Genomic DNA, 14,831 nt, shown 5'->3' on the forward strand with positions numbered 1-14,831 from the left:
AGGCCTCAGTGAAGAAGCTTCCTCCTAGAGGGAGGGTGTGAGGGGGTCTTCCAGATCATTCACTGTCTCCGGTTCCAACCCTTATCCTCTAGCCTTCACCCGGACTCCCATCCCCCACAACTGGCCAGAACAACAGAGGCTGTTTAGCCTGAGGAGAACACAAATTATAACAAGATCATCAAAGCACTGAAGTCAAAGCAAGAAGAGCGACATTCCCATTTTGCAGATCCCCGAGGGAAGGCTGTGGGGACGAAATGATTTACACCTCACCTAGCAGGTGCAAAGCCCAGGGACAAACTGGAAACAGCTCTGGACTCCACAGGAGTTCCGGGGCCCCATCTGCCAGTTAGACAAGAAAAGAACAGCAGCAGCCCAAGCCAACTCTCCCGCTAAAGTCTGGAGAAGAATGTCACACTAACAATTGGGCTGTCCCCACAAGAACGAAAACATTAGCGTAAGGACGGAAAGAGGTTTGCATCTGAGGGCAGCAGACAGTCAGAGTGGAAGACAACTCCCGGGAGTGAGAGGCTTGTCTTGTTTGAGGGTCGGTCACAGCACATCATTTGTGACACTACTTGTACCTTTCCTCTGCAAAATACCCCCCCCCCCAACCATTGTGTCTCCAAATCAAGTGTCCTGTGCAAACACACTTGATAAGAACTTAAGGGGTCAGGGTTCAGAACACACATCAGCACATCTCATGACGATATTGCCATCCATGCCGCCTGTTTTCAGGATGCATTTTTAACCTGCCGCGAGGCTGGCTGGAGTCCTACCTTGGGGCTTCTTCCGTCTCTGCACGAACTCGGAGCGTCTCAGGGTGCTGGGAGCCGTGCGTCGGAAGCAGCTATTCCTTCTCCAGGTCTCTGAACCAGTTAACGTTCTCACCTCCCCTAAGTGCCAAGTGCTTTCTAACGCAGGGTCCCCAGGAATCCCAAAGTGATGCTCTTCTTGCTGCTGCAGACCTTCAGAGCTGGCTCCTCTGGCACGAGATGCCCCCATTCCCAGTCTGTCCATGTCATCAGACTGCAAATCCTCCCCTCCATACAGAGCATCCACTTGTCTGTAATCATGAGACTCGGAGTTTAGAGAGAAACTATCATAGCTTTTATTTTCTGTATCAAAATTAGCTAGATCCATGGGATAAGTCTTTGTTTTGGGGTAGATTTTATTACTTTGGCAAACCCTCCTGTCTTCTTCATAGTATTGAACAAATTCCTCACCTTCGTTGATCCCATTCAAATCTGGAGGCTCCCTAGACTCACCGTTGGTATGAGGCCCAGGAACATGATGTGCAGTGCCGTGATCTCTATAATCCAAGCTAATTCCTTTACAATCCTCAAGACTATAATTGTAATTCCCCAGGCCCCGGCACCAGTTGTGAGGTTGATGTAAATTCCCCAGAGAGTCACCCATGTCCCTGTAGCCATTCCTGTGTGTGGCTTTTTGCAGGTCCTCAGGATTATAAGTCAGATCCTTATGATCTACACAGCCATTCACCACCCTACATCCTCCAGCTTCCAGGATCCCAGCCCGGCGTCCCAGAAGCAAATACTCCTCTGTCCCAGGCCTGAGATTCGCAGGGTCTATGTCCTCTGGGAAGGGACTATTCCTTCCTCTTCCATTTGTTTCCCCGGAGTCCATACAGTTTGGTTCACTCTGTTCAAAATCCCAGTACCCACAATCTCTTTTCCTGTAGGGCCGATTCCGCCCCTTGGCCCAGCGTGTGGAGTCCGAGTCATCTTCTGCCCGGAGCCCAGCCGCCTCGGCAAGGCTCCTTTTCCGCAGGCTCCTGCAGTCTTCATACTCCCACCCGGAGCCCCAAGGCCCTTTCTGCTCCGCTCCTGTCTCCTTCCCAATCTCATGAGCTTCACTCATGTTCAATACGAGCACCGGTTTTACTTCTCGGGGCCATGGGCCTGGGTCGGGCTGGAACGCGGACAGGTGTGGTCTAGCCTAAGGCTGTATCTGTCCTTAAAATGTCTCCCAGAGCACTGGAGTCTTCCTGTTGCTGTGGCTGGAGTGCAGGGCTATGTGGAGTCATTTCAACTTCAGGATCCAATCAGTGAGCTACTCTACCTTCTCCTCAGAGGCCAGGAGATAATTAGTAACTAGAATCCTTGTGATTGGTGTTGGCAGCCTCGTCGGTGTTCCCCAGAGCTGGTCAGACTGGCTTGGCCGCTTTGTGTACTGAAGGTACAGGCATTCTGATGCCCTCAAGGTCTTGTAGAAAAAAAAAAGTCTTTGTGAAAGAGAAAGAACCCTTCAAAGCCTAGGCGAGGGTCTCAGTCAGCCTGCAGACTCACTGTCAAGAAGCCACGGGAATGAGAATAAATGCTGGCACAGGCAGCCGCCAAGGTTTCTAAGCCGGGGACCTCTGAAGCTCTTCTCCGAGAAGCACAGCTCCCCTGCCCTGAGTGTTTGGCTCCTGTGAGATTCCAGTGACCAGTGCAGTGCACACTCAACTCGACCCCCACCCCCACCCACTGCACCCACCCCCACCCTCCGCCACTCAAGCTCTGGCTGCCTCCACACCAGCCATCCCCCTGAAGGAAGAATAGGGATTCCTATTACTCCCTCTGTCATAGCAACCAAGGGTGTGAAATGTCTTGTCTAGACAACAGTCATGTTCCCTTTTCTTAGATACTCTTACCAGAAAACATCAAGACCATCCATTTTCTAAAACTATTTCCATCCAATTTATGCACTATATTTATAACTAGAGAATGCAGCTAGAAATCATAAAGGCTGGTGTGAAAGTGCCTACGGGAATTCAGTAAGCTGCAGATAGACAGACAGATTGATCGATCCACCCATCGGTCGATCTTGTACATAAGCATTGAGGAAGAGGAGATAAATGAGGGATGCTCACATGGACACCACAACTCCACACACTATAAAGTCACGTGACAAGCGCTACGTAAAAAACAACAATTGGCAATGGCAAAGTCAAGTGTTGGGAGACGTTTCCCACGGTTCTCAATCACACAGGCCTCAATCGGATCACTGATGCCTGCTCAGCCATTCGATGAACAGGGATAATCACTTCAACTTTTATCTAACTCGTAGTTTTGGAGTGGTGTAAAGAACGGAAAGATCGGAGTGATATGCCCTGTCTACAATTCAGTGTTTATCCTACTACTTATAAATTGTATCTTCTCTCCAGGACTCAGCTGGCCCGTCTATAAGATGAGGCAGGTGGCCTTGGTGACTTCTCTGAGTCTTCCAGCCCTAACAAAACTTGGTTCTATTTTTCCCTCACAACTTCATAGATAGGTTCTCAAAAACAGTGTTTCTTTCTTCGGAGGTCTGTGGTTTATTCTCAAGCACGCTAGCACAGAGCGGTATGTCCAACGCTCTCTTTGCTCTTGTTATTTCTGTCTGAGACAGGTCTGTGTGGCCCTGGCTGACCTGGAACTCACTATGTAGACCAGGCTGGCCTTGAACTCACAGAGAGGCCTATCACCACCTCCTGAGATTAAAGGCGTGCACTATCATCCCTGCCTCCTCTCTGCAGCTTTTATTTTGAGAAAGGGCTCACTAAGTTGCTCAGCCTGGTCTTGAACTCACCCTGTAGCCTAGGCAGACTGAATTTGTGAGCCTTCTTGAGTAAGCTGGGTTTTCAGGCCTGTGCCACCATGCTTGGATTTTGTCCACTTTTTTGGGGATCCTCTTTACCTTGTCAAAATTTCTGATATTCCCCTGAGACTCAGCCCATGTGTTCTGTTCTCATGAATCTTTCGATCAGCAGCAGCAGTGACAGTCCCAACCATTCTGGCTTCAGTGTATGTGTGTGTGTGTGTGCGTGCTATGATTGGTGCCAGAAGTCAAGAAAGATGTCCTGTTTAATCTTCATTATCCTTCAAAGGAAGAACGCAATTATTGTTTTTACTACAGATAAAGAAATAATCCAGTTGAGTGGTGAGGAATGCATTTAATTCCAGCACTTGGCAAGAAGATTGGGAGTTCAAGGTCATCCTCAGTTTGAGCTCCAGAGAGCCTGAGAGTTAGAATAACATCTAGGATCACATACACCGCTACATGAACCCGATCTGCTTGACTTCATGGCAGCAGACAAAGTGGACTATGTTAAAACATAGTCCCGTCTTAACCCGGCCATTCTACCACGTTACCACGCTACCCGGGTGTAATTTAGAGGTACACGTCTCCAGAGGCAGGGATGCACCCACACCTATCTACCATTCTTCCCTCACCGAGCTCCCCTCACCGGGTGTCTCCTCTCTCCCCAGGACACCAACATCCAGATCCCCTCAGGAGTACTGACCACGTTTGCAGTCCATAAAGACTGCGGTTTGCTCGCTGAACAAACAGGCAATGATATCTGGAAGGCGGATTTATGCAAAAGAGCAGCAAAATCTATAGAGAACTCGCCAGATAATGAAGCTGCTATTTATTTTTCCTTCTTTGTTTTTGAGACAGGATCTCATGTAGACTAGGCTAGTCTGAAACTCACAGAGACCCACCTGCCTCTGCCTCCTGAGTCCTGGGATTAAAGGTGTGGGCCACTATGCCTAGCTATTTTCTTTCTTTTTTCTTAAAGATTTACTTTATCTTTTAAATTCTGTGCATTCGTGTGTGTGTGTGTGTGTGTGTGTGTGTGTATGTGTGTGTGTATGTGTGTGTGTGTATGTGTGTGTGTGTACATGAGTGCTGGTGCCCATGGTTTTGAGCCTCCATGTGGGTGCTAAAAATGGAACCTGGATCCTCTGCTAGAGCAATCCATGTTCTTAATGCTAAGACATCTCTTTAGCCCTGGGTGTTATTTTCTTATGTGTGAATAGAGGAAGTTAATGGTCTCTGTTTTTAAGTCTAAAATTTGATGATCTTGCTTATTTATAATCCAACTGAAAACAAAGATTAATTTTTTGTGTTCAGGAAGGCAAAGGCCTTTAATTACAGCACTCAAGAGTTTGTTACAGCCTGGTCTACATAGCAAATCCAGGCCAGCCTGGTCTACACAGCAAATTCCAGGCCAGCCAGGACTCACCAGTGAGGTGAGACTCAGTCTCAAAAACAAAACCAAACAACAACAAAAAGATTAATCATCCTAGCTGAGTACTGTGCTACAAACCTATAATAATCTCAGGAAGTGGTGGAGGGGGAGGGCCCTCAAATTTGAGACCAACTAGGTTTAAAAACTGGGGAGGGGCGGTGAGCTAGCTCAGCAGGTAAAAAAGGCATTTGCCAAACCTGTTACCCAAGTTCAACTCCAGCAGGGATGAAGGAGAGAACTGATTCCTGAAAGTTGTCCTCTGACTGCACCCACATGCTGGGGACACATACAGAAACGTAATTTAAAATTTTCAGAAAACAGGGGGAGAGGGCTCATGAGCTAGCTCAGGTGGTAAAGGTGCTTGCCTCCGAGCCTGATAGGCTGGCTTCGGTCTCCCCAACCCACAGGCAGGAAGAGAAAACATCTTCTCCAAGTTGTCCTGTCCTTTGACCTCTACAAGCAGACACACACACACACACACACACACACACACACACACACACACACACACACACACACACACACAGAGGGAGAGAGGGGAGGGAGGAAACTGTTTCGGGAAAACAAAGTTCTCTAGCAACTGCGTATCTTTGATAAAGCAAGTATGATAAGAAGCGCACCTGGTGAGCGGCCCAGAGAGACAGAGAGAAAAGTAAATGCTAGGTCAGAAGACTCTATGGATAAATGATCAGAGGAAGATACTGCGGGAGGGGGGGGAGTGAACTGCTGTTTGCGGTTTGTGCTGGGGTTTAACTCAGGGCTCCCCACTCCCCGCTCTACCACTGAGTGGTCTACACTCCCAGCCCTGTTTGTCACTCTTTATTTCTGAGACAGGGTCTTGCTAAGTTGTGTAGGCTGGCACTGAACTCACTCTGCCAGGAGCTCCTGATGCTACCGCTTCACACCCGTGTCACTGAGGCCAGCAATTCCCCTTTTCTCTGTTTGTGTTTAAATTCATCCTGCTCCCAAAGCCTTAAAGTCACAGTTACAAACTAGTGGTGCACCCCTCTAATCCCAGCACTCAGGAGGCGGAGGCAGGCGGATTTCTGTGAGTTCAAGGCCAGCCTGGGCTACGGAATGAGTTCCCGGAAAGGCTCCAAAACACCCCCCCCCAAAAAAAAAGACAGTTTACAGAGGATGTAAAGAACCGGGGCTTTTGCTGCCCTAGCGACGCAGGGCAGACTTCCAGACTGATGGGCTGCTACAGAAACCGAGCAGGGAAGAGGAGCACGCGGATTTCTCAGCTGGAACTGCTGCCCACGCACAAGCCTGAGACGGACACCCACGCGCGATCTTCTGCTCCCCCATCCATTTTATGAGATGGGGTCTCAATAGGTATCCCTAGCTGACCTGGGACCCTCTGTAGACTAGGTTAGCCCAGAACTCAGAGTTGAAGGTGTGATCCGCCATGCCTGGCTTCCCAGCAGCTGTGACTGGGTAACTCTCTCCTTTTGAAACTTGCTTTACTCGGCTTTCCTTCTTCCCTAGTCCTTCCCCCGTGCTGGCCCACACCCTGGTGTCCCACACTGGGAGATCGCTGATGATGCTGAGTTCGGGGTCACATTCTTCTCTAACCCAGTTAGCTAGTGCACAGTTAAGAGTCAAGAAAGATGGAGGAAGGAGTCAGAGACAGCCAGGAAAGTGCTTGCCAGGCGAGCAGGAGAACCAAGTTCGACCCCCCCAGAACACACATCAAAAGCTGGGTGCTACGGTGTGTGTGCCTCTAAAACTGGCGCAGGGGAGGTGGAGGCAGGTGACCACCTGCCAGTCTAGCCTAATTAGAAAGGTCCAGGCCAGTGAGAGATGCTGTCTTGAAAAACAAGACAGAGATCCTGAGGCACAGCACCTAAGATTGACCTTTGGCCTTCACATATACGCTCCTGCATGCACTGACCTGCACTCACAGAAACAGGCACACACACAGACAGGCACGCACACAGACACGCACACACACAGACAGGCACTCACACAGACAGGCACACACATAGACATGCACACACAGACGTGAACTCACACAGACATGCACACACAGGCGTGCACTCACAGACACAGGCGCGCGCGCACACACACAGACACAAGTTTCTCCTCTTGTTCAGCACAGCGCCTCTAGGCTAAGGCTGAGAAGGAAACCTGAACAGCAGATCCAACTGTGTGGCTGACTTTAGCCCCTGGCTGCCTGGAGTCGGGATCTGGGAACAAAGGGGCAGAGAGGTACCAGGATCAAATGGGGTCTCCAGTGGAGGCAGAAAGGTACCGGGATCAAATGGGGTCTCCAGTGGAGGCAGACTCTCAGTTCTGGGGAAGACACTGCTGACCGGGAACAGGAAGGACAGAGACCAAGGGAAGCCAGCCAGTAAGCAGTGTTCCTCATGGTTTCCACTTCAGTTCCTGCCTCGGCTTCCCTGGATAATGGATTGTGACCTGTGAGCTAAAATAAACTCTCACTTCCCACGCTGCTTTTGGTCATGGTGTTTATCACAGACACTCCTCCCTCACCACCCAGCTCAGCCTGAAGCCTCTTTACCATCTCAACCAGTCCTGGCTGCTGCTCAGACTCGGGAGTCATCCCTCCTCTTCTCATTCTTCAGCCTCTCACACTCAGAGCAAGTCTCACTGGCTCAGATCCAAAATATCCCAGCCAAGCTGTCTCCCCCGTCTGCACCTCCCAGGTCCAGCTTGCTGGCACTTCTTCTCTGGATCATGGCAGTGACCTCATAACTGGTCTCTGCGTCTAGTGTCTCTGACTCTAAGTCAAATCATATTATCCTGTGTCCAAAACACGGTGGCTTCCCTTACTCTGGATGAACCGCCAAACCCGCCCCTACTTGAGCCAAAATGGCCTTCCTGCTGTTTCCTCGGTTTCATCCCTCCTCTTCAAAAACAGCCTTGCTGGCTCCCTGCCTGGCATCAACTATCACCTCCAGGACACCTCTGCTTGCTTCTTTCCTCAGGATCCCTTTCCTCTAAAATGCTACTTATATAAGTAAGTAGCAATAACTGTCACTGCTGTCCTTCAGACGCCACCTTGAACATACAGGAACCCAGGGGTTGAATAAAGGTTCTCCTGTCTTCTAGGGCCTGTGACGTCGAATAAATGGTAAAGGAGAGAGCGGAGCGATGGCATGACCAGGGTCTCACTCCAGCTCAAGCTCCTTTGCCACGTCCTGCAAAGCCTCCGTAAACCCTGACGCGCTGGGTCTATTGCCGTTTCCCACCCTGTGCCTGGCCCTGAGCACGAGGAAATCAACGTTTGCAAAGTCACCCCACAAACTGCAAAGAACCGTGACTCACAGATCAATCGTAACTAAGTAAACAATTCTAAGCGACGACATTAAACCATCAGCCCTAAAAGGAAAAACTAGTCACTGTTCGGCGTTAACAGACTATTCACGGGTTCAGACTGTGCTAGAGGCTTTGTACCAGGATAAAATCCAGCTGAATTAACTGAGGTAATCTGCACTAAGCCAACACCCTGAAGCCGACGTCACAGGGTTAAGGAAACTTGCTTTTTCCGTGTGTGCTGACAAACTGGAAAAGGAAAAAGAGTATCATTGTCTTACATTCACTTCTTGGGGTGTTGGGGTGAGTCTAGGATTGAACGGACGGCCTTGTACGGCCTCAGCACACATTCTTCCCCTGAACTAACCTGGCTCTACACAAACTTTCATTATCTCAAAAAAAAAAAAGATCACAAATTGGTTTGACTTTCTTTGTTTTATTCTCTTTTTTTATTTTTATTTATTTATTTTTTTTTGAGGCAGCCCTGGCTAGCCTGGAACTCACTCTGTAGACCAGGCTGGCCTCAAACTCAAGAGATCTGCCTGCCTCTGCCTCAGAGTGCTGGGATTCTCTCGGGATCTCACAATGTAACCTTGGCTGGCTTGGAACTCACTGAGATCCCATTGCCTCTGCCTCCCAAATGTTGAGATTACTCATGTGTGCCCCCACAACTGGCCTAGGCTGGTCTATTTTACCCATTCTACTAACTGGAGAAAGAACTCTTATACCAGAGACATTTCAAGGAGTTTTCAGAATGTGAATTTCTTCTGGAGAGAAAAAGACTGTATTTAATATTTGGTCATCTGTCTAGAATATCATAGACGGCTTTGGTGTAATATACTATTGTCCCCTATCAGCCGTCTCCCACTGGTTAATCTATTGGTTTTCTTCAGTGGATCTTAGATCCCACCCAATGTTTTGTTGAAAATGTTACTTTCCTTAAAAACATATTGTGATCTCATGTGTAAGTCATCATTAAACATTACTCTGAGAACTGGGTGTGGTAGCACACAGCCTGCTCTCCTAGCACACAGGGAGGCTAAGGCAGGAGAATCAAAGCTCAAGGTCAGGGGAGCTGGTTCACTGGATAAGACGGCTTGCTACACAAACTCAAGGACCTGAGTTTGAGTCTTCCACACCTGTGGTGGTATTGTGTTCCCCAAAATATTGTGTACTCTAATAAATTTATCTGGGGTCAGAGAACAGACAGCCACTAAATACAAAGGCTAGAAAATGGTGGCACTCACACCTTTAATCCTAGCATTCCAGAGATAGAAATCCCTCTGGATCTCTGTGAGTTCAAGGCCACATTGGAAATAGCCAAGCATGGTGACACACACCTTTAATCCCAGAAAGCCAGCCTTTAATCCCAGGGAGTGGTGGTAGAAAGCAGAAAGATATATAAGGCGTGAGGACCAGAAACTAGAAACATTTGGCTGGTTAAGCATTTGGCTGGTTAAGCTTTCAGGCTTTGGAGCAACACAGTTCAGCTGAGATTCATTGGGATGAGGACACAGAAGCTTCCAGTCTGAGGAAACAGGACCAGCTGAGGAATTGGCAGGTGAGATAGCTGTGGCTTGTTCTGTCTCTCTGATCTACCAGCATGGACCCCAATAACTCGCCTCGGGTTTGATTTTATTAATAAGAACTTTTAAGATTCCTGCTATATAACCACATTAAATAAACAAATGAACTTGCAATAGTTCCCTGGGCCTGTAATCCCAGCACAGCATGTTTGTGTATAATATGACCGGGGCTTGGTGGTGGTGGACAGACAGAGGCAGGAAGATTGCTGGGGCCTGCTGGCCAGCTGGCCTAGCCAAACAACAGTGAGCTCCAGAGGCAGTGAGAAACCCTGTCTCAAGGGAATAAAGAAGAAAGTAGCAGAGCCCTGACATCCTCCTGTAATCTTGACAGGCATGTGCTCGGGCACCACATGTGCATACACACACACACACACACACACACAAACACACATATATACAAACACAAACACATCACACACACACAAACACAAACACATATAACACAAACACACACCACACACACACAAACACACACATATAACACAAACACACACACACACACACACAAACACACATATATACAAACACAAACACATCACACACACACAAACACAAACACATAACACAAACACACACCACACACACAAACACACACATATACAAACACAAACACACCACACACACACACACACACACACACACACCCCTTCGAAGCCAGCCTAGGTGATACAGTGAGACTCTATCTCAAATAAAAACTGAGTGTCTTTTGTTGTCCTCTTTCCTGACGTGACGTTACAGACTAGAATGACAAGCCAGAAGCCAGCTTTGCAATGCATGGGAGGCTGACTCATTGTAGAGAGGGTGAACGTGGGGTTCTGGCGCTGACCCACACCGAGAGTAACTCTGTAGGTGTGATTCAAAGGCTGCAGGATGGAAAGTGTGATTAACTAGAGGCCAGTGTGAGCAGGCTCCCTAGAGTTTCAAACATGCACACGTGAGTGATACCATGAGTGTGCCTTTCTTTCTGATCAATGTGAGCCCCTGCTTGGCTCCTACTGAATGCCAGCATTTGATGAATGAGGAATGTGTGCACATGGAGATTATGCGTCAAAGTCAGGTATGTGAGCCTCACCTTGAGTCGGAAAAGGACTATGACACACCACAGGCTCTCCCGGGGCAGACTCAGTAGCTCTGACTGGGGCTTCTAATGTAGTAAGTTCTAAGAAACTCCAAGGACCAAATGTGTCTGCTGCATAGACAGCCAACACATTCAAAGGCACGGTGCTTTAGATATGGCCCCTGACTTGCTGATCTCCACCCATTCAACTGGAAATTCCATAGCCAAACAGCACATCTAGAACGTTCATCACTCTATACCCTGCTCTTCGTATAATGCTAAAAATAAAGACGTTTTCTAGATGACATTGGCTTGACCTGAGCCCATACCAAATGACATGGCCCTTCCCTGACACGTGACCATCTATACATACCTTCTAGTGCTCTACCTTAACTCAATATAATAATTTGAAATTAAAACTCCCAATTCTCAGTCAGAGCCAAACATTGGTTACCTAACCTATGTATTTCCTATAATGAAGTCTAAGTTATTTGGGCCCTTTCACAGAAATAAAAGCTAAAAAATTAGAAGAAATATATATCAAAAACATCTTAAAAACTATCAAAATGATGAGATAATAATATAAAATTATAGGTCATCAAATGCAACTCAGATAGGAGAGGCACTCAGCAGTCCGCTCTTGGAGAAACCCTGAATTCAGTTCCTAGCACCCACTTCAGGGGGCTCACAAGTGCCTGAATCTCTAGCTTCAGGGGGTCTCAGACACATGCACATAGTTAAAAATAAAAATAAAATCTAAAACACAAACGAAACAAAAACAAAGGAAAACTAGAATCATAAAAATATGTGTAACGGTATTTGCCAATCTCCCCAACCTTAAGCCTGAACTCTGCCAAAGACCCGAAGAAAAGGGTCAGAAATACACACACAATAAATAAACGAATACAATAAAAAAAAAAAGGCCTAAGAAAATCAGGCGAGACACCTAGACAATGAGAGAAAAGACTAGAAATCTCCTGTGAGCATAAAGTCCCACAAGGAGTCCACCAACATCACCATAAAACAAAAGTGGGAACACTGCTCCACCGAGGGGGAGACCGTGCTGACACCTCCAACCCTGGACACGTGGTCAGGACAGTAAGACGTGGGCCGGACCCAAGCTTGGTTCAGAGCGGCTGTTGTGAAGTGTGAGTTTGTGAGAACGTATGCTCGTTACAGCAACTCACACTTAAGATCAAACACATCAGTAAGCTTAATTACACTCTATGATTTATACCAACTTAGTAACTGGTATACAACCACCTGTAACTCCAGCTCCAGAGGATCGAAGCCTCCTGTGACCTCCAAGAACACCCATACCCATGGCATACATTCATTTTCTCTCCCCCCCCCCTCTCTCTCTCTCTCTCTCACACACACACACACACACACACACACACACACACACACACACACACACGAAGTACACATAAATAGAAATAAAAATACATCTTAAAAAAAATAGTTCCGGCAGGTGGTGGTGGTGGCGGTGGCGGCGGCGGTGGCGGTGGTGGGCATGCCTTAAATCTCAGCACTTGGGAAGCAGAGGCAGGCGGATCTCTGTGAGTTTGAAGCCAGCCTGATCTGTGATCTCTGCTCTGTACCACCATTCTTCTGCTATTTTCCTCTTTGTTTCCTGAGACAGGGCCTTGTTATGTAGCCAAGATAAGCTTTGAACTTGTGACAATTCCCCTGCCTCAGCCTCATGAGTACTCAGGTTATAGGCAAGCACCACCAAGCCAGCTCCACTTTATATATCATTTCTCCTGTGAGTCTGATGAATAAGAACTCCCCAGAGAGAGCTGGGGAGATGGCTCAAAGAGCTTGCTGCACAGCATAGGACCCAAGTTCAATCCCCAGCACCCATGTATAAAGCCAGGTGTGGTGATATAGTGTGTAGCCTAATAAACTTGCCTGAGGATCAGAGGACAGAGCCAACCACTTGCTACAGTACAAACACAATGTTTATATGATATCCAAACCTTAAGTCTATGTCAAATGGCAGCCTTGAATGCATGGGACAGAGTTGAGGAACCAGGAAAGAAAACTGAGTCATTTACAAAGGTTATTCAGGGCCCAAAAGAATCTTTCACAGATTTTTTTTTTTTTTTTTTTTTTTTTTTTTTTTTTTTTTTACAAAGACTGGCTTCAGCAGTAAAGAGAATGGTCCCGGATTCAGAAACTAGTCAGATAATAATTGAATCTTTGGCTTTTGAGAACTCGAATGCAGCATGCAAGAGAATAATCAGGCCGTTAAAGGCAAGATCTGCACCCTTGGAAGATTGCATTAGAGACACGGTTAATGTTGAGTCTCATGACCAAGATGATATGTGGGTAGGAGAAGCAATTTCAAAGGTTTGAGGAATGTTAGATGTTTTGGATGAGGAAAGCAAGGACATTTAAAAAGGGACTGTAAACAAGTCATTCCTAGAAACAATGTTTCTTCAAAAAACAATGGCAACAGAATGCCCCTTCCTTCTGGAGTATGCAGAAGGTGTGGTAAGGGAAAACACTGGACCAATGAATGTAGATCAACAAGGGACAGGCAAAGTAATCCTTTGCCTTGGGCTTCGGGAAACTCCCAGAGGGGCCTCAGGCAGGCCCCCACAGCAAATTTAGTTCAAACCTTTCCTGCAGTCAAAGAGGAAACCCCTACTTAGAGCTAATAGCAAGCCATAGCAGAGCCGGGGGTTGGTGGCACACACCTTTAATCCCAGGTCTTGGGAGGCAGAGCTAGGCGGATCTCTGTGTGTTCAAGGATACAGCCAGCATGGAGACACACGCCTTTAATCTCAATACCAACCATAGAGACCTGGAGGTCTGTACAGATGGGCAGTGACGAGGAGGTCATGTGGTTGGGTTTACAACCAATGAGAAGGCAGAACAGAAAGTCTATATAAAGACAAACACACAGGAAGTAGGTCTCTTTGCTGAAGAGGCTAGCTGCAGCAGTGACGGGTAAGGCTCTTAGCTCTGACCTCTTGGACTTTCATCCCTGCATTGACTCTGTGTTTCTTATTTAATAGGATGGTTGGTTACATCTACAGCCACTAGACTAGACACAGAGGTCAGGCAGTGGTGGTACACACCTTTTATCCCAGCACTTGAGATCTCATGCCTTTGCTTGGAAAGCACACACATCTTTAATCCCAGGAAGTAGTATGGCAGGGCAGAGGAAGGTATATAAGGCATGAGGAAACAGGAACTCACTCTCTTTAGACTGAGGATTTCGTAGAGGTAAGATCCAGTGGCTGGCTGTTCTGCTTCTCTGATCTTTTAGCTTTCACCCTGATATCTAGCTTTCAGTTTTTTATTATAAGACCATCTAAGATTCAAACAACAGCCAGGTGTCGTGGTACATGCCTATAATCTCAGCACTGGGGAAGTAGAAACAGGCGGGGCTCACTGGCCGGCCAGCCTAGCCTAACCGGCAAGCTCTAGGCCAGTGCTTCTCAACCTATCGGCTGCAACCCTGGAGGATATTTCCATTACTATTCATAAGAGTAGCAACATTACAGTTATGAAACAGCAACGAAATAATGTTATGGTTGGGGGTCACCACAACATGAGGAACTGTATTAAAGGTCACAGCATCAGGGAGGTTGAGAGCCACTACTCTAGGCCAATGAGAGACCTTGTCTCAAAAAAACAACTGAGGAACAATACCCAAGGTTGACCTCTGACCTACACACATGTACACATATATGCATGCATACCTACACATATACCGGTACATGCCTGCACGCGCGCACGCACGCGCGCGCACGCACGCGCGCGCGCGCACACACACACACACACACACACACATCTCCAGAGACTAGCCACAGAATATGCATTTCTGCATGCACAAAGTGGGAAGTTAAAAGCTGTAGTAGTGAAAACACCAGCTTAAACC

General features: G+C 47.5%; 1 protein-coding gene across 2 annotated transcripts in view; it reads right to left on the reverse strand.

The window, feature by feature from the left end:
- The window catches only part of Dnmbp (dynamin binding protein), a 105,016-nt gene that overhangs the window by 47,099 nt on the left and 43,086 nt on the right, over positions 1-14,831 (reverse strand). Inside the window, exon 1 of one of the 2 annotated variants that reach the window (XM_006992019.4) lies at positions 777-2,020. The exons of the other annotated variant lie outside the window; for it this stretch is intronic. Within the exon in view, the coding sequence (XP_006992081.4) occupies positions 777-1,878 (1,102 nt within the window). The 5' untranslated portion in view covers positions 1,879-2,020. Of the gene's footprint in view, positions 1-776; positions 2,021-14,831 lie in introns of those variants that run through there. 2 annotated transcript variants of the gene reach the window in all.

This window comes from Peromyscus maniculatus, chromosome 1 (genome assembly GCF_049852395.1).
Source record: "Peromyscus maniculatus bairdii isolate BWxNUB_F1_BW_parent chromosome 1, HU_Pman_BW_mat_3.1, whole genome shotgun sequence".
NCBI classification, from domain to species: Eukaryota; Metazoa; Chordata; class Mammalia; order Rodentia; family Cricetidae; genus Peromyscus; species Peromyscus maniculatus.